The sequence below is a fragment of the Cygnus olor genome, chromosome 13 (assembly GCF_009769625.2).
Source record: "Cygnus olor isolate bCygOlo1 chromosome 13, bCygOlo1.pri.v2, whole genome shotgun sequence".
In the NCBI taxonomy this organism is placed as follows: domain Eukaryota; kingdom Metazoa; phylum Chordata; class Aves; order Anseriformes; family Anatidae; genus Cygnus; species Cygnus olor.
Genome location: NC_049181.1, coordinates 20,689,353 through 20,709,806, shown reverse-complemented (window position 1 = coordinate 20,709,806; position 20,454 = coordinate 20,689,353). Strand labels below are relative to the sequence as shown.

The 20,454-nt window shown below is 41.3% G+C and overlaps 1 protein-coding gene across 6 annotated transcripts in view; it reads left to right on the top strand.

Annotated features, from left to right (window-relative positions):
- The window catches only part of GRIA3 (glutamate ionotropic receptor AMPA type subunit 3), a 403,275-nt gene that overhangs the window by 348,056 nt on the left and 34,765 nt on the right, over positions 1-20,454 (top strand). For all 6 annotated transcript variants that reach the window (XM_040572878.1, XM_040572877.1, XM_040572879.1 and 3 more), the window contains 4 exons: positions 1,343-1,447; positions 2,734-2,841; positions 4,033-4,239; positions 13,491-13,867. In XM_040572878.1, coding sequence (XP_040428812.1) covers positions 1,343-1,447; positions 2,734-2,841; positions 4,033-4,239; positions 13,491-13,867 — 797 coding nt within the window. The remainder of the gene's footprint in view (positions 1-1,342; positions 1,448-2,733; positions 2,842-4,032; positions 4,240-13,490; positions 13,868-20,454) is intronic.

Here is a 20,454-nt window from a genome sequence, read left to right as displayed (position 1 = left end):
ACAAGCTCTGCTGAGACATACAGTCACTGTTGTACTAAGGTAGCCAGACAGCTTCCAGCAAATGCCAAAAGCAGGCACAACAACTCCAGTCTGGCTGCAAATTATATGCCAGCTACCCTACAAATGCATTTACTCAGTCCACAGTTGATAAAACCTTTTTAGTGACAGATTTGGCTTTCAAAGTCCCTTCCACATCTTTAGGTTTTTGGAGATGGGAATAACTTGCATATTCTTCCAAACTCTTGAAATCATAAACTGTTTTACAAAGGGTTCAGATCCACTTACTAATAAAAAAAAAAAATACACTACTACACTACTTAAATGTCATTCTTGATTTGTCTCACTGGATAATTTGGGGTCCAAGGAATTTTGACTGTTTTATGGAGTCCATCCCTATCCATCATAACAAATCTGATTGCACCATCTCTTAACCATAATTAGCGGATCAGTAACCAGCCCTGAACATCTCCAGGGACCATGATTTCACAGTTTCCCTTTGACCAATTTTCCATTAGTCATTCTGTAGCTTCTACAGCATTTTGCTAAATATTAAAGATAATTTACCCCTACTGCAGTTTCAGACTGTTACCCCTTTGCCTAAGATGACAGCTTGTCAGTGTTGATAAGTGATAAATGGAAATATCTTACCCTTTCATACAGGGAAATAAGAAAGATTTTTTCTTTGAAACAAAGTATTTCATACTTCCCCTTAAAATGATTCATGTGAATAGGTAATGATAATGACTTACCGTCTATATACCCATCCATCCAGATTGAGACCAAAGCTCCATAAGCAGTAGAGACAATTGTCTGTGTTCATTCAGAGAAGACATTCATTCCTTTCTCCTACGCTGGGACTGATCTTAAAATAAAGCACTTCCCAGAATGAGCAACGATATGAGATTCTGGTCCATATCACAAATCACTCTGTGCCATACTGTGAGGGGTTTAATGGCATGGAATTGTTGCAGGTGCATCACTGATACTCCATTCTGTATCAGCAAACCCAGTGTGACTAAGCATGGCAGAATCAGTCTTTCTTACATTTAACATACATGCAGGGCTAATTTCACTTACACTTAAATGCAGCTCACTCTGCAGTAGTGAGTCACCAGCTGAGTACTAACTAACAAAGAATATGTACAGCTGAAACGGAGAATTGGGGCTTTTTTATTACAAAGAATACCACTGACTGTGTCAGAACTGCTACAAGTCTCTCATATAGATAAAAATTGTGCTAGAGCTAGTGAGTTCCTGTAAAATGTAACAGAGGAAAAAAAATAGAGTGATTCTGTTATTAAAGCGTTTTGTTGGTTGTTTTTTTTCTGTTTATTGCCTTAAGGTGCAGGTTCAAGGAATGACAGGGAACATCCAGTTCGACACCTATGGGCGGAGAACAAATTACACAATTGATGTGTATGAAATGAAGGCTGCTGGATCAAGGAAGGTGAGTTTCATGATAGGCATTTAAATTCCATACCTTCAGAAATATTTATTTCCAACAAACTAATGGAACTCAAAAATACTATGCAGCCTCTGTAAAAACAGGACCCAGAGGAATCCCTACCTTCTTGCTGTCCTCCAGGAACCTTGTTCTGTTTTGTTCCTGAACCAAATCACTCATCCTGCTTAATATCTTCATAGGTTTCCATTTCAACTTCCAGCACCACTTCTTCCATTAGAAGCCACGTGGAGCTTTTCCACTGCTGAGCATGCTACCTGTTGTCATGTCCCTGTGCTCAGCCCAATCTCCTAAACTCCTCTCCATCTTTCCCTTCCTCTCCGTAAGAGGCATCAGAGCAATAGGGAAGCTGGAGTAAGAGTATTTTAGAAACTTTCTGAAATTAATAGAAAATAATTTGAGTTTTAATTAGGATTTTCACTACTTGTTCTTGTCTCCTAAATAAAGTATAGATCCTAAGTGGCATGATTGGCTAGGTCCCTGTTATAAAAGCAATTTAGGGCAAATTTTCAAAAATAATTAGGTAGGCAAGCTCTCAGGAGTATCAAGAGATGAGTCTGAGTGTATGAGACAGATGAGTCCTGATGATAGACACTTGATGATAGGTACCTAACCTGTTTAGTCACCAGTGAGACTCCTTAAACAATTCTGCACATACTTGATAACAAAATACTTCTGGACATGGCCCAGCCATTCAGCAAGGTTTACAGTGCAGACATAAGTGTTACTGCTGTATTGTGCAGAAATATAAAAACCAGTGTAATAGCATAGCAACGTAGCCACAGCACTATGAAGGTCAGCACAAGCCAGATGACAAATAGTCACCTCATACTCACCGAGGGTTTTGTAACCCACCTCAAAGATTAAGCTACTGTGCCTGCATTGCTAACAGCAGCTGTGCATCTACTGAAAAGTTAGTTCAGACACATCTACAGGTACTGTATGCACTGTCTGAACTGCAGCAGAATATGGGTAAACATTTCAAAATCAAATAATTTTACTCAAAGTGCTATGGAGTTTATTTTCTCGTCTATAGTTAATCCTTATGCCATGGATAGAGAGGAATTTATTCTACAGGCACCATAACAATGTGAATAGATAGTGAGAATTTCGTATGTATTTTCACTTATATTCAGCTTGTATTTATTAAAGCTCATGTAGCCCTGCATAAATGTTACAAAATCATATATTTTGACAGTTCTTGTTATAAATTAATGCACCAGAGTCCGTGTAAAAATATGTAATGACATTAACAATCTCCCTTTTTATAGGCTGGTTATTGGAATGAATATGAAAGATTTGTGCCATCATTAGATCAGCTGCCCTCTAATGACACTTCATCTGTGGAGAACAGAACTATAGTTGTCACTACCATCTTGGTAAGTTTCATGTTCTTAGTGTGTTTGTGTTTAGGAAATAAGATGCACGGCTCCTGAGATGTGTTAGACACCTTGCCAGGAGGCAAATGTTGAATGCTAAATGACTTCAAGTGACTGAAAAGTTCGGTATCTTCGAGATATGTGCTGAGGGCTTGACAGTGTAAGCTTCTATGTATATCAGTGACTTCACTCACAGGAGTCCCGCTGAGCTCAGCAGTGTGCTTCCCTGCTTCTCAGACACTTGAACTCAGTCAAACGCCTCACATAAGTGAAGTTATGCATGTATGTAAATGATTATTGCAGGGTCTGGCCTTCCTGCTCTAGGGTCACATCTTGCACCCCTCACTCAGGTACAGCTTCTGTAAACTCAACCCCTGTGGACTGAGGAAGGGTGACACAAGGAAGTCTGTAGAGAACTGGAAATGCTCTAGCACTGGGAGTAAAGCTATCTATACCCATGCACTTCCAAAGGAGTACTGCTCTTCCTGTGTCTCATAAACAGCAGCACCTGTGTCAGTCCCAGTGCCTCTACCAAATGTGTTCTGTGCAGCATTATTTGTGACTTTTATGCCTGTTACGATTCTACTAAGCATGAGCCAATTTTATGCTGTTTCCTGAAGCACTGTATTTTATACTCCTATGAATTTAGTGAGATATAATCAACATTTCAGCCAGAATTTTCCAAGAAGGCTAAGGGAATTTAGTGACAAAAATCACTGCCAAGGATTTTAGCCTAGCTTACCTTAGGCTGCTTTGAAAATATCCCCATCAGTGCCCCATTCTAGGCCATGGGGGCCTTAGCAAATTATTTTGATGCTGCAGGTGTTGGGTATGTCAGTTCCTTAAACACTAAAAACTGAATTATTACTGCAGTGATGCTAATCAACTGTCTAATAACGTAAAAATTAGGCCTAATCTTACAGACAATAATGTAACTGTTAAAATTGAATAGTCCTGTTGTCTTCAGTGGGTCCATAGTAGGAATAAAATCTGTAGTATGTCTGACTGTAGGACCATGCCAAGGATTTTCAACCTGCAAAAGTCTGTCTTCCTGATCTCTGTACCAAAGTAGAGAAATATTGTAAATACTTGCCAGTAGTATAAAGTAAGGATAATAACAGCTCTCATTTTGTGTGTTTTAAAGCTGTATTTTACATTCATAGACTTTTGATCTTTACTTTTGTTTCAAAGGAATCACCATATGTAATGTATAAGAAAAACCATGAACAACTAGAAGGGAATGAGAGATATGAAGGATATTGTGTAGACTTAGCTTCTGAAATAGCAAAACATGTTGGAATAAAATACAAACTGTCAATTGTTGGAGATGGGAAATATGGAGCTAGGGACCCTGAGACTAAGATATGGAATGGCATGGTGGGTGAACTGGTCTATGGGGTAAGTTTCTCTTAACCTTCATTTTCATGTTCTTTATTATAAAAAGTTATGCTCAAAATTAATAAACTGTAAAATAAAGGTCATATGTTTGAATACCACTTTTAAAATTCTAGGTATTTCTTTGTAATGCTATTTTTATAGCACGGTTTCCTAACCATTTCTTTGTAGGAAAGTGTCACATTTTGTCACTGTTCTCCAAATCAGAATCCACAAAATGTTGAGAAGTAGCATTGGGCAAATTTCAAGTTCCTTATCTACAGCAGATTTTCCAGTTTGCCCATCACATGCTGTTTTTTTATTTGCGATGTCTCCTTTTTCTTTCTCAGTCCTGTGTGTGATGAGGGCTGCCCCTGCTATTAAAGGTCTGATCCTACGATGCTGAGCCTCACTGGATCACTGATGTCAGATTGTGTTTGACTAAAGGCTCAGTTAGCCCCATGCTTGCTTTTCAGGATAGGAAGCAATGCAAGCCTGAAATCACCCACAACTTTTTCTGTTTAAACCCTGGATTTATCTTTTAAAATGAACTGTCAGACAAAAAAAAAAAGTCTAAATCATTACATTCCTCTTTATATTTCTATATTGGGTGTACATTGCTTTCTTTAGTAAGAACAAAAACAGCAAAAACAGTCCGGAATTGCCATTTTAGAAACTTCCTTGGAAATGCGAATTTTGGACTGCTGATAAAATAAACCAGATGGAAGGGGGAGAAAGTTGGCTTTGCAGAAAAGACTTTACAAGCTGATATGTCATCTTTGCTTTTTTTTTTTTCCCCCAAATGCTAATGAGGTGATTTGTGATTCCGCCCAATCTTTACGGTTTATTTTTAACAAGCTTTCCTTTATTAAAAATATCTGAGCAGAAGTGATGTTTCCATTGCCTCCTTTTGTTCCCTTGCTGAGTGTAGTTTCTAAAAGTCACCTCAAAATTCCTCTGTGATAACATCATATCATCATCTCTTGCAAAATGTGTGGTGAGGTAACTCTTTCCAAATCAGTCTTTTTTAAAAGTAGTTGCAGGATTTTCAAAAAGTTTTTTTTTCCTCTGGAGCAGTCAGTGCTAATCCCTTATTATATACTTTGTAGCCTTTTTGACTTCAAAAGATTTTATACAAGCAACAATGGTTTTGTGGTGTTGTACTAAGGGGAGGGAGGGAAATCTCCCGATGAAAGTAAACAGGGGTCTGGAATCCTGGGGTGTATCTTTACTTTCCTGTTGCATTGAGGTTTGACATTATGCAAGTCTTTTGAACATCCAGTGCCTCAGTTCTGTGATTCGGGAAAAGTGTTACCTCTCTTAGAGTACACAAGTATGTTGAGAACTTCTGAAGGGAAGGTTTAGTTTAGTTTCGAGCACAATTGCATTGCAATGAAAATTTAAATCCTCAGTTTCCCAGTGTGTGGTTCAAGAAATATCAAGGGTATTAGCTGTAATTGGGTTCTTTTGATATATTTGCAAGTGACAAGCAATGAAACAGTTTATTCGCTTAAAAGAAAAGTCATATCATACGCCAAAAAAAAACTTAAATAAAAATTAACAAAGGGAATCTGAAATTACTGCTAACAGCCAGGGCGCAGGGACCATCTATGCCAGAGGATGAAAGGTGCGATACGGGCCACTGCCTCCGTGACGTGAGCCAAGTAAGATTAGGCTGTGCAGCTGCTGAATGATGCAGGATCCATCTGTATTAAGGGCTCGCAGACCTGAGCCATATTCCTATTTCAGCCCAGCCTTTGCTTGGATAAGCAGGTTGGCAGCAGCTGCCTTTTCCACAGCCGCTTGGGATGAGCCTCACTCAGGAATCTCTGCCTCCATAGCATCAGACTGAGCCCAAGCCACTTCTCCTCGACCTGGCCACGCTTGTGACCTTCCCACACCAGCAAAGTACAGCCTCACGGGCACCATCTGCCATACCTTAAAACACCCCTGCCATTGTCATTTTTCCCCGCAAAAAGGTCTGTTCTTTTGTATCCTGGCCCAGAGTTTTCATCTGTGTTTTCTCATTAATGAAAAATTGAGGAACATTTCCCTCCCTGGCCCCCAACAGCTCCTCTCTGCACACTGTGAGCTCGGTTACCCAGCCTCTTAACTGCAGGCTCTATTATTCAAAGGTCAGATGCGTCCCTCGAGGTTTGACTGGAGGCCCAGGTTAATGCTTGCAGCTTGGCACTGCTGAGCTAGCTCCCCATCCTGCTGAGCTGCACAGAGATCCACCCGGCTTTCTGTAAGCAGGGGAACAGCCCCTGAACTCAGCACAGACCTCCCCAGCCCTGTTTGTCAACACCATGGCCTCTTTCTCCAGCTGTTGAGAGGGGGCTATGTACACAACTCACAAGGATGTGCACAAAGCCCTTTGAAGATGAAAAATGCTCTAGAAGTGCTAATTATTTGGAACAAGTGCTTCATTTACGTGCTGACTGTCCTTTATCTCTCAGGGGCTCAAAACTCTATTAGGGAACTAAAACTGTACATTTCCCCTAATGCCCCTGTGAGCCTTGTCTGCAAAATGACTGTCATATTTGGCTCCTCCAGATTCCATTTTGGGAAGACAATAGGGAGATTAGATTTAAATGCCTTTATTAGCATGTGTGGAAGACAGACCTGGGGGAATAAAAGGGGCCTGATTGGTTTTGGTACCAGTTATCCAGCAGCTGAACCGAGCTGTGGCAGCAAACACAATCTTTTAGATTGCATTTGTCTCAAGTGTTTCCTACGTTAAATGCAGCATATTCCTGGCCCAACGGGCTTGTAACCACCGTGTGGTGCTGCTGGGAAGTCTTACCAATCCTTTTTTAATGCCGTGCCCTTTTTTGCATAGCCCCATGCACGCAACACTTCTCTAAAACCGCTGTTAGCACAGTCACAGGAAGTGAATGGCATGGCGTTTTAGTGCCAAAACCCTCATTAACTGTAATTAACGTTTAGTGTGTGCCAGTTCTTTGCAACTGTCACTCTTGCTTCCAGTAGGATGCAGTGCAGCCAGGTCCTCGCAGCCTCTGGACACCGCAAAAACTAAGAGAAATTTCAAACTCAGAGAAATTTCTAGAACACAGTGGAAACTTTTAACAGTAACAAAGCAAGTAGTTAGAGCTTTTTTCCTGCACATTTCTATTTAGAAGAGTATTTTTCATTCCTAACTGAGACTTAGAAATATCAGAATAAGTTTACCAAATGCTTATGTTTCCAGATCAGTAATTTCTTTCATTTTAGACATTCCTGGTGAAAAGTGGTTCCTCACTGCAGTCATCACCAAGCTCACGCTTCTGCATAACCAGGGTGCCACTTTTTCTCACTGCTGTGCAAGCCTAAAACTTGACTTACACATGAGCCGTATTCCCCATTAAGATTTAAGGTGCACGCATGTCGAGGAAGCTAAATAGCCATGTTATTAATACATAAATTGATTTATGCACCTTCTAATATCCTGAGATGAAATAGGGAAGCCAGCCCATACCGATGCATCTCAGTGCAGCTCACCCAAGGACTGGGGACTGATCAGACAGCCACCTGCCTTCTGTGTAGTTAAAGCAGTTAACCTCTCCTCAATTTGCACGAGTGAATCACTATTTAAACCTCAGCAGCGTGGCAAGTGCTTTCCTCCCGTGATCCACCCGCTAACGACCTGCCTGCCGCCAGCACTGAGGAGCAGGCAGAGGCGTGCGCAGGGCTTTGTGCCTGCCGCTGCTGAGCTCCAGACAATGGGCTGCTCTCCTCTGCAGGGTAAGCCTCTTTCTGCAGGCTTTTATTGCTTCTTCCCCTCTCAAACTATGCTGCTGCTCTTCCTTCAGTGTGCAGCCAGGGAAAGGCTTCCCTCCCCGGGCCTGATGCTTTTCACATCGCTGAGGCTAATTGGCAGTAGGTTTAACACGTATCTTAATTGTAACTACAAGTGCTCTGGGAGTGGGAAGAGCAGACGGACCTTACAGCCTTTAAAACTCTCCTCAGGTACAAAAAGGCCTTTATAAAAACCTCAGAATATGTAAAACACTGTGAAGGAACAAAGCAGGGGTGTAAAGGGAAGGCAGTCCCCCAGCTGCATGCAGCCTCCACTGTTGGTCAGAGCGAGGCCACCTACACATCTCCCTGTCCTGAACAGGCTGCCCAGCCACCACAGCCCTCAAAGCAGAAGCAAAAGACCACGTGGACAGCTTTTGAGTAGTAGCTGAGAGGAAGACTAATTCCACTCCTCAAAAACATTCCCTCATGCTCTCAGTCGATGGCAGCATTCCCTGCACAGCAGGCAGGAGAAGCCCTCCACCCACCCCTTGCCACTGGTTCAGGCAGTAGCAAAGGCCAGGTACAAACACTGAAAGGCACTAGGAGGTGTCACACCAGTGGCGCTACCAGGCTTCAGCCACCCTGCACCCCGAGCAGGAGGCACGAGATGAAAAAGCAGACGTGTGCTGCTTTTCTCCATTTGCCAAAGACAACAGTAGTATCTCGGGAGGAACTGTGGGCATCCTTTGGACAAGGAAGGTACTTAACAGCAGACGAGGCCAACTGCAGTTTTAATACCATAATCATTTTTTATGTTACCCAGTTAATACACAGTAATACCTTGATGTCGTTTGTTGCTGTGCCAATTTCACCTGTTGTTTCTAAATAAGTGTTAAAAGCACAGGACCCTCATGATGTGGCCCCTCAACACACCCTGATATCCCTGGGTATAGTGGACTCCATTCTCAAGGTAGCTTTTACCAGCAGGCACTGCAGGTGATGTGTTGCTCTGTCTGACACCCCGTCCTGGCACCTGGAGACCTCACAGTGCCCAAACGAGTCCTACACTGCTCAGAGTCAGTTGTCACCCCAACGTGGTCTCTTTGATGCCACTGTGTGCCTGCATTCAGTGCTTTTGGGGTGCCTGGAGGTCTGGCTCCTGATGGAAGTTGGACAGTCAGCAGCTGGCACGGTGTCCCTCTGCTTCAGTCTGAACATAGGTGCATGCTGGGGGGCACCCCGTAGCACAAACCTCTTGCAGAGTGACCGTAGCCCAGACCCACTTATTGGAAAGTGATGCACTAGCAAAGAAATTCTTCAGCCCTGCAGACATGAACAACCAGAAAACACGTACGGGCAGAAGCCTAGCTGGTATCTCTTGCTACCTCTAGTGCGTGTCTTTGAAGATAGTAAGGCTCATCTTTAGGTCTGTAAGCAGAAGAATTCCATCCCTTCTTTTGGATTACAGAGGTGGAACATCTTATCATTTTTCTTTCTCCACACAGAGGGATATTTCCATTTACTTTTTTTTTTTCCCTCCTCTTAAGAGTCTTGAGATTTGCAGCCCCCTGGGGTCAGCTTTGAACAGAGTGGGCAGCGCCTCTGTGCTGCATGTCCTCCCTAAATCCGTCTTCCCACACTGGTAGGCAGAGACAGAACGAGCCTCAGAGGAATCCATGACATTTCTCTCCTGGCTTAAATGCAGTGAATATGATGTTTGAAACACCATTAGTCATGAGTGATTAGCAAAGCTTAGTTGTTGAGGTTCTTAACCGCCCCCCTCCAACTCTGCACAGGGAAGGGCATGTTTGTGATTGTGCTGTGCGATTATTTTTTTTTAATCTAGTTCAATTTTTATGGGTTCAGCTTATCTGCAGCCATAACAAATAGAGAGATTCACAACCATGCTGCAATTATTAATGATCCATTAGGGTGCTTAGAGCTCTCCGTAAGCTCGCTCCATTTCAAATATTACATGTCTAAATAAATACGCAAAGAGTGGTCTGATTTTAACCTCTCCAGTGTAACTAATACTCAAGGAGGTGGTGGGGAATGGGGCTCAGATGCTGGATTTTTGCTGGGCCACTTTCAGGGCCCGTGTTGTTGATGGTTTCCTGAGACCCTATGTCTGAATTCATTCTCGTTCCCTTTGCTGAAACAATTGCCAGCATATTCATTTAAGACCTGAGGATGTTTATTGGTGTTCCCAATATGTGGAAGGCCCATCAGATATGGTAGGAAAGCAGGAAGACTGAAGTGTTTCAGAAAAATAAATGTTTCTATCCCTAGTAATATTAAAATGCAACTTAAAATCATTTACAAAGAAATGCATGCCGTATGATATGAATGAGAACATGGTAACAATTGAGCATTTAAAAACTGATTTGTCAGTGCTAAACAGAGCATCAGCTTCATCCTCTGAAAGACCCCACAGGAACATCCTACATGAGCTCAGCTGCTCATGAAGGACATACAGGCTTTATTGTATGCTGCATCAGCACTTAGGAAGAGCACCACTGTGTCTACTTCGGCAATTAAAATATTACTTTGGGAGAATTAAATTTCTCCAAGTCCAGGAAAATGCTACAAAAAGTAAACATGCTTATAGCTGATCCAGCCTCTTCCTGCCTCGACAAGCTGGCTGTCCATGTGCACGAGGACAGGTGGTGAGGCTCCCGCCTCCCACCTCAGCTCCACTTCTTGTGGAGTCATTGCCAAGTCTCTGCAGGGGTTCTGATTCATTCAGCTTGCTCTAATAGGGATTAATTTGTAAGTACCTCATTAGTTCAACACGAAACGCAGTAGCCATGGTCAAAGTGCTTAGTCTTCCAGCCAGCAGTGGACTCTGACTACATTTAAAACTGATGTTCTGTGTGCATCTCATACCTACTGACTGCAGGCGTTTAACATTTAACAATAGTTCAATAAGCAGTGCCTAAAAGACAAATACACATTTGGGGGGAATTCATCAGTGAGCAACTTCCAGGACCATCCAGTCCCTTTACCACACTCTACCCATGTGCCCCCAAGTCTCCCTAATACTTAGACAATTAACACGTTCATCTGCAAAGCCAGTAAACACCCAGCCATTCAACAGCAACCAGCACTTTCAGTCTCTAGATGCACGCTACGTTAAACTAGATTTTTGCAGCAAGATCAGGTGGAGGGTTTTCTCTTCAAGGAAAGCATTCACTTGAGGGGAAAGGCAGTGTCCCAGTATGCATGAATGTCTAAAGGAGCTGAGGGGGGCTGTAGTGATGTACACCATGGGCTGTGTTTTCCAAATGGCTTCCTTAAGTACGCAGACATGGTTTATTCAATTATTCCAAGCAGTGAAATTATACCAAGCCTCTTGGTTGTACACACAAGTGCAAACTGTTAGGAGACATTCCTGAGAGGCTGGAGCAAGTCTGGAGGTTGTGTGCAGACGGAGAAAGCAGGCAGGGCTGCCGTCAGCCCCAGCCTTCCAGCATTGAGAAGGTGACTTGGGCATGACTGCCCAGGGACTCTGCGGCACCAGCTGGTACAGAGTGGTGAGGCTGAGGTTAACTTTCCAAGAAGTCCTTGCCATTGCCGCTTATTAAACTTAAACAAATAAATAAATAAGCAAACAAACAAAAAAAACTTAGTAGGAAGATCGAAAAATCAGATATTAATGAAAGTCACGAACATCACCATCAGCTTTACATAAAGGCATATTCAATTATTTTATGGCACAGATCTTCATCACTTCTTAACGTTTCCTATTCACTTTTATTCAAACTTCTACTTAATAAGATTTTATTTTTCTGTCAGATACATACTTACTAGTTAGATACAGAACACTGATTTAGAAGGTGCACAATGGTTTATTTACTGGTAAGTTAAACTTTCCCTAAGAATCACTTTTTCTTTCTGAAATTCTTAATTATGAATGAAAGGCCATCTTGAAAAGGACCAATATCATGACTAGTTATAGGCTGCTTAAAAGAGGCAGAAAATTACGAAAAAGGGTACATAGGTATGTGGAGTCAGAATAATTAAACCATTTTCTTAACATGCAAAAGGACTTTTTTTTTTTTTTAAACATCCTAGTAGCCTCTAATTGCTGACATCAGCTTGAGTAGTTTGCTGAATCAAGGTTAGGTTATCAGGTTATGACTTGAATCCTTCTGGTACCAAAATACAATTATAATTAAATATGTTGAAAATCTATTCTGGAATGCTATTTCTAATCAAGTAACTAAGCAATTTTTTTATTTTTTTGTTTACTTCTCATTCTTACCCTCCCTCGGAATCCAGCAGAGATGTAAGGATTGAAAGGAAGGGGTTCCAGGTATTGCCTCATTGCAAATACCGACACACTGCTGAATGGTAGATGCAATGAGATGAGGTTGTGCTTCCATATGACCCATCCTCAGAGCATGGTCTATGTTACAGATCTATAGAGTGTAGGTTTTGTATAATAAGATGGCATAGATTATACTCAAAACTACTATTTTGCATTTTGCTCAGATAATCCAGGCTATTTACTTCTCAGGGACTCACAGCTCTTCAGTGACCTCAGAAAGGATGAACTGTCTGGTTCCTGTCACCCACTATTCTTCCATCATCTATCCCTTATTGCAATGGAGTTCCAGAGGAATATATAAGGGGTAGTGCCCAAATCCAGCTGAAATTCAATGACTAATCACTTCTCTCAGGTTCCTTTTAAGGACCCTGGACTAATCAGTAAGGCAACAGAACTTGCTTTAAGAATGAAAAAGAGAACATCCAGATATAACAAACCTGTAATTTGCCCGATGTCCTCAAGACAGATGGATGGATACAGGCTATTACTACAAAATGATGTAGGAGTCAAGAAGCAAGCGCTTGCCATCACACTGTGTCTATCAGGCATACAAGGACAAACTCATGTAAAAGGGAAAAGGGCATGCTCACAGACTAGCCCTAGAATTATTCCCCTTCTCCCCTAATAACTCCCCTTCCTGGAATTAAAAATTAACAACGTCAAACAACTTTTTAATGAGTAAAAAGGAGATTTAAAGGCCATCAATAATCCACTTGAACTTGAAACACCGAACACAATCATTTGTTGTTTCATTGTTTTGTTTTGTTGTTTTTTTTTCCTATTATTTAAGTACATTTGTATGTTAAATACAGTTCATTACTGATCTGGACTCGAAATGACATTCTATATGCAAGTTATATTGACTCTATATGTTATCCCGGAAAATATAGCTTTAATTGTAGTTTAATAGTCCGGTGAAAGTAGTGTTTATTTATCCATTAACTTAACAGAAACATAAATACATGTTGGTATGTATCTCCCTCTGTCTTGAGGCCCTTGCACAGATGTGGTTGTATTTTTTCTTGTTAAAAATTTTCTGTCCATGTAGTCCTAAAACAACTTCAATGACTGCAAAATGTGCTGCAAAGAATATGTTTCCTACTCACTCTTGTAATTCATCATCTGATTCATTAACCTCAGACTCTAGATTGTGATCATGTTGCAACTGTTTTGTAACTAACTTGGCTTTGTTTTCCCTTTACAGAGAGCAGATATAGCCGTTGCCCCCCTCACTATAACACTGGTGCGAGAAGAGGTCATAGACTTTTCCAAGCCCTTTATGAGCCTGGGAATCTCCATCATGATCAAGAAGCCTCAGAAATCTAAACCGGGCGTATTCTCTTTCCTGGATCCTTTGGCTTATGAAATTTGGATGTGTATAGTCTTTGCTTACATTGGCGTCAGCGTAGTTCTTTTCCTAGTCAGCAGATTCAGCCCTTATGAATGGCACTTGGAAGACAGCACTGAAGAGCCACGTGACCCTCAGAATCCTCCTGACCCTCCAAATGAGTTTGGAATATTTAACAGCCTTTGGTTTTCCCTGGGTGCCTTTATGCAGCAAGGATGCGATATTTCTCCAAGGTTTGTTCCATATCATTCCATCACCTTTTTGCATTTTATGGTCATTTTCTGATGCCATGGTGCATATATGTTACGTTTTCAGATTTCTTTTCAATTCCAAATTTTTGTTTTGACATCCCATTCAATGCTAAGCTTCATCATCAATCCAATGTTTGCTAACATTCACCTCAAAAGTGAGTGTCATTGCCTTATAATGCCACTTATGCATTTCTGCCAAACTTATATACACCATGTTGAGGCTGTAAAATGCATGGGGTTTTCTGTTTTCAGCAATGCTTGGAGGGCTACCGTATTTTTGCTGCATATCTCATTTTACGGTCATCTCCTTGGTGCATATAACATATTATGCTTTGCAAAATCTGAATTATTTATTTTTAAAAAGCCACATGCAACAGCACTTTAAAACACCTTCACTCCTGCCATGGCTTCTGCTTTTTTTGCCTACTTTTTTTGTCCCTCATTTCTCTAATTTTGTTCTTGAACTATCTTTTCATCTATTAGTAATTTGCTTACCACCATGTTTTATATGTTCAGGTGTGCTCCTCTAGCAGTTATGGTGTGTAGCCTGTGTGTATTGTTATTTATATCTGGTCTAATCCATTGTCCCTGTGTTCATAGTCAATATGGTCTAATAAGCATTGCCGGTTTCCATAAAGATTTTTTTTTCATTCAGGAAGGCAGTCTTTCTGAATAAGGCTTTAGTAAAACATGCTTGGTATTAGTTCTGTTTTAACAGAGAGCACTGCTATTAACCATTGTAGAATTGCATTTCTTTTTCAAAGAAGCATTTTGAAAACCACCAGAGAATAGTAAAGTTCTCTCTATTTGAACAATGCATACCTCAAATATTTTTTTAGTAATACATATATTATGTTCCTACCTATACACTGTAAAAATACTTTGGTGGTATGCCTGTGGTAAGCAGTAAAATTACCTAGTTTCTTAGTGAGGGAACAGTAATTATATTTTGTATGAAAATATTTTAAAATCCAGTTTACAGCCATTTTAATTATTAAAATGCCTGTGTAGTACAAACAGGATGTAGTTTTTCCCTTTAACAAGGTTGCTAATTAAATCAAGAGAGACAGATATTTTCTGACTAAGCACTTATTCAAAATACACCTTAGTAATTTCCATATTTGTGTACCTTTTGCAAGACTTACATCATTCAAAAGTTACCAGGTTTTCCTGGTCTAAGAGTGAAAGAAGTGACAAAACCTCATGGAAGGAAGATTCATGGAAAGGATCATGATTTTGCCTGTCGTAATCTAATAATGATCCTTTAAGCTCACAGTCATTGCACATTCAAATCTGCTAATGACTGCAGTGAGGTCCAGGATTTTCAGAGATGCTGGTAGATAGATACCTGTCATTATTTGATGCACATCATTCATATGTTTTAGAAGTCTTGATAGCAGCAGGTAGATACCATATGTAGCTGACAGATGCATATACCTCCCATATAAAACATACATGTGATATTTTTGCCTGGTTATGACCCCACGTCACAGTTCTCAGTGTTTCAGTGTGCCGTCTCACTGTCCTGCTACAGCTGCCAGCCTCCTCCTTCTGTTTATATGCTCAGTCTCTATTTTATTCCCAAATTCTGTAACGAAACTTTGCCTCTCTGCTTGCTGTTAAAAGTGATGGGTAGTGATAACATTTAAACTGCTGTTGATCATGTGTGTGCCTAATATAAAGGACCGGGAAATAAGCACTGGGACATCACATGGAAAGCTGTAGGCATTGCACAGTTTCCGCTAGGTCTGTTTATTGACAGCAAATAGCAGTGCATAGGATTTTTGTTAAGCTCTCATGCGACTCTGGCATGCTCAGCCATATATAACCTTATATAACGAGTGGAACATACTCTATTTTTTCAATATTACTATGATAAGTGCCTAGGAAATACATAGAAAAAACAGAGACAGCAGTAAACCTATTTATTTTATTTGTCCATCAGAAGCTGTTAGGTCAAACTTAATTCATGGCCTTCGTTAGAAGCTATTATCTGGCTATTTTGTTATCTTTCATGATAACAGATGCCAGGCAGTTATGTGCATTGCTACAGGAGAGAGAGAGAGAGAGAGAGAGAGAGAGAGAGAGAGAGAGAATGAGATTTAATACCTTGGTTTAAATTCCAGAAACACCGTTCCCTTGAGTGATATGTTTGTTTAAGTTGATTTAATGTCAAATTTCTTTTCCGTAGAAGGGACTATTCCCAAGTATTCCATCCTGAATCCATATCTTTGTAAGGTTATGCCATTCACAATACATTGACTATATGAATGTTTCATACTATTCTATTGCCATTAAAAGGGGCTTCATTCTTCCATTGTGAGTTTTGTCTGAATAAATTTCTTATATAAGAGCGTGCAGCACTTGTAGAGAGATGCCGACAAGCAGTCTGGAGAGATCACTTTTGTACTTGCTGATAAAAGCTCTTTCAGCTGCCTTTGTGCGGAACAGCTGTGACATCTAATGACTAGTTAGATCTATCCTTGGTGAGTATGCTGTGTGGATATTCCAGAGGATATATCCCTATACTCTCCAATCTGTATTTAATAGGAGTCGTCTCAGCTGAATCAGAAAGCAGCCAGAGGATGGTGGTTAGTTCATCCCATGATGGAACCAACACTTGTTCCAGTGGTTCTGTTCTGCTATCAAAGGCTGCTGTGTTTTCTGCATAGTGAGCTAAAGTATTGAAAATTCACTTTTGATCCATCAAAAGTGAATTATTAAATTTGCTTTAATGTAAGATGTGTACAGCAAATGGAATCAGGAGGAAACAGTCACATCTGTAACACCATTCCGAGCAAAAGTACCTTTGAAATCCGTATGAGACCGTGTGTTTTAATTTTGCTCTTTATTCATGTGGAACAAAGAGGCTAGATTAATTAATATCTGATGGAAAAAGACAGGGGGTTCATTAAAAATTGTCACGAGAGCTTGGTCATTTAAGAGGCTATATTTCTAGACCCATATTTTTGCAGCAGGTCTCAAGAGACTCCTATTAAAGGCCATGGGAATGACTTAGTGGGAGTTTCAAAACAGCAATGAGAGCTGGGTAACTTGATGTTCCTGAAACTCCCACCGATGGTTCCTATGATGAGAGAATGGAGCATCTCAAGGCAGAGCTTCAGATGCTTTTATTTATTGTGTTCTGTCTCAACAGCCGAGGCGAGTGCCTCCTGGCCAAATGAGGCCAGCAGGAAAGGCAGAGCTTTTGCTGGGTTTGTGAGCAAAGGACTGAGCTCCATGCTTGGTGGGTACCCTGTAGCGTGAGCTCAGAATGGAAAGGCGGGTCTAGGCAAGCAGATTTTGCACTGAAGTTGTTCAGGGCTTTTTGTCAATATACCAGCTATCTTGTATCGATCATAAGAGCCCAATTAAAAATTAAGTAGTATGAAAAGCTTATTGTTTCTGTTTGTTAGAGGAAATCAAATATGCTTTATGGCCATGAGTAGAAACAAACTTCAAGCTATTTTGTTAAAAAATGGGATTTTGTTTGAATGTGTTATTCTCTGGCAACTGAATGTGAAATTGAATATTTATTTTCTTTTTCTCTTGTTACTAATTTGCTCTCATTTGACTCCATGCTTCCTTTTAAATTTCCTCTCAAGGTATGCACTCTTCCTGTTTACTTCTTTTTGAAAACACCATCTGACCTTGTTTTGATAATTGTGTAATAATTCTGCTATACCAAGGCTTTGTTACTCCTCTCGTTTGTTAACACTCTAATTCACTTTAAAATGATGTTGTGCAATGTATCGATTTATTGAAGCAGTTTGGAAAACGACACGTTAGGATAAAGCATTAGTTGTTCGTTTTCAAATTACAACACTGCACACTTGGACAGGTACATCTTCATCAGAAAAAGTGGTGTTGGTACTAAAAGCTGTGATTGATTTTTCTGTAATTGTTATCTGAGTAATGGAGAAACATTTCTGTGTTTCGCAGTACAAAACAAACAAGTATTCTCTTATTACCAGCCTGGTGTTTATATACTAACCCTTTTTCTCCCTCATCCCTCTACACCAGCCCCTGCAGTGGGTATAAGGAGTCTTCGCATCAGCAGATGGACTGGGGGGATCTGGGGTGCTTTTGGAAAAGGAGGCTGCCAGGCCATGCTCAACTGTGTTCTTGTTCTTTGATTTTGTCTGTCTGTCTGTCCTTCGGCATCAGCTTTGTGGTTTGTTTTGTTTTTCTTTTGCTCCATCCTGTGCTTGACATGAATTACAGCTACATTAGCCCAGAGCACTTCATGGTAGCAGCTGTTCAATCTTCCCTTTCATGCTCATTGGAAGGCTCTGGGAGAAACGACTTGGTAGTGACATCCATTTCTCTTTCAAGTGACCTCAACTCTTCTGAGAACTGCTCTGGTCCTCCTCTAGCAAGACCCCTCTCTTGCACGTAGGACCCTCGCTTGGGGAAGCGCCTTCTTCTTCAATGAATCCAGCCGTGCCCACCTCCCCCTGCTCTCAGCTGTTCTCCATTTTTTGTCCTGTGTCTGTCTGCTTGGTTTATGCAGGTTGCAAGATCTCGGGGGCAAGATATTTTTACTGTTCTCTGTCCGTAATATGCTGTACGAACAGGCAGCTCGACACAGACATTTTGTTGTTGCAGCAATGTGGGACTGAGGTTTCACTGGTTTGGAAAATGATTTTCCTCCTGCACATCTTCACCCCAGCAGTGCATCTGTCCTGCAAGCAGAAGGGGCAGCTCCTGATGCAAGTAAGACATTCCCTAAGGAAAACTGTAGGGAGAATGAGCACACACCATTTTGTTTCCGATAGTTCCATGAAATTTGTCCGAAGACCCTGTCAAGTCTTTTCTTCATCTTCCTATTTCAAGAGATGCTGTAAAGCAAGAGGGCCACGGGACCCTGGAGCAGCCAGATAAAGCTAGTCATAGTGTATGCAAGTGGATGTTTCATCTCCTTAGTCTGGCTCTGAAGCTGTCAACTTTACCGCAGGGAGGAGGAATTCAACTCCAGGCCTATCTTCATCTCAAAGATGGAAAATATGTATTGAAAGAATGAATGAAAGAGGGATGAATTTCACCTGACATAGCCATGTAAAAGCAGTATTGTGTGCAGTCAGGCATCTCACTTATCTCCATACTCATGGGAGACAGATCGGCACCTTCAGATCTATCCCACGCTATTTCAAGTGAGGTAAATCTTGTTCTGAGGGTGTCTGTCTCCTTTCTGTCTCTGTGATGGCTCCAAAGGGAGCCTTATTCAATGAGTTCAGCTGGCACTGCTTTGTAGATGGCTAAAATTAAGTTTTAGCTGATGTGAGAGCTTGATTTGGTGTGTAGGTTATCAAGTTTTACAAAGCAGATAAAGCAAGACCCTAACTAGTAAGGGAGCTGGCAAAAAAGGGCCTTAACCATCTGTAAAATCCCAGAAGATGATCTCTTGACACTTACAAAGAATGTAGAGCGAGGCAGATTTCTTGACTTGCTCCATTATTCTGGCTTTCTATTTCTGGAATTTACTTTTGCAACCGTTTGGTAGCCCTCTGTTGGTGAACACTGCTGCAGCACAGCCCCAGCTTGAAACTTGGAAGCCTTTTAACCTCTTGGGAGGCCCTTGGGAAGGGCAGGAAAGCCTCCTCTGCTTGTTGGTGATCCATCGGACGTGTGCCTGCCCTGAGGAAGCACACACAGGCCAGAGCGATGGCAAGTTCTCTCAGAGTTCATACCTTGGAAGTCATCACTTCCTGATGGACAAAGAGGTGATGCTTCGCTCCTTAAGCTTCCTTAAGCCGTGTAACCACCTGAACCACCTGGCCCATCAGTACGGAGCTGGTGCAGCAGTCCCTGGGGCTGGCAACCCATAGGAGCCAACCGGAGCCTGCCCCGCCAGTGGGAGCAGCGGTTCCATGTCCTGGGGAGAGGAGAGTGGAGAACAGTTGTTTCACCTCTTAGCTTCTTTCTCCACATTCCACTGGCCTGTTCCAGACTGCACTCTCTGTTTTTGTGGTGTTGGCAATAATTTTATTTGGTGTGCTCTTTAATATTGGATGGATTTTTCTTTTCCTTTTCCTTTTCCTTTTCCTTTTCCTTTTCCTTTTCCTTTTCCTTTTCCTTTGCCTTTGCCTTTTCCTTTTCCTTTTTCTTTTTCTTTCCTTCTTTCCTTCCTTCTTTCCTTCTTTCCTTCCTTCTTTCCTTCTTTCTTTCCTCCTTTCTTTCGTTCTTTCTTTTCCTCCTTCCTTTCTTTCTTTTTCTTTCTTTCTTTCTCTTTCTCTTTTTTCTTTCTTTCCTTCTTTCCTTCCTTCTTTCTTTCTTTCTTTCTTTCTTTCTTTCTTTCTTTCTTTCTTCTTATTAATTTAATGGGATCTTTTCATGGCTCAGGCGATCTCAGGCTCTGGCCAAGACTAGGCATTTTACCAGCCAACCCCCCTTGTGTGGGCAGGGTGGGGACCCAGCACCAGACTTCTGGTCTTTTCCCGTCTCCATCTGTTGGTAGGACAACTTGTACCCACTGTCTGGGGATGGCACTGAGGGGCTTGAAGGAAACAAACAAACAGGTAAGAGTTTTCTTGTTTTCTATTTCTTCCCTTCACACAAATTGAGGAGTG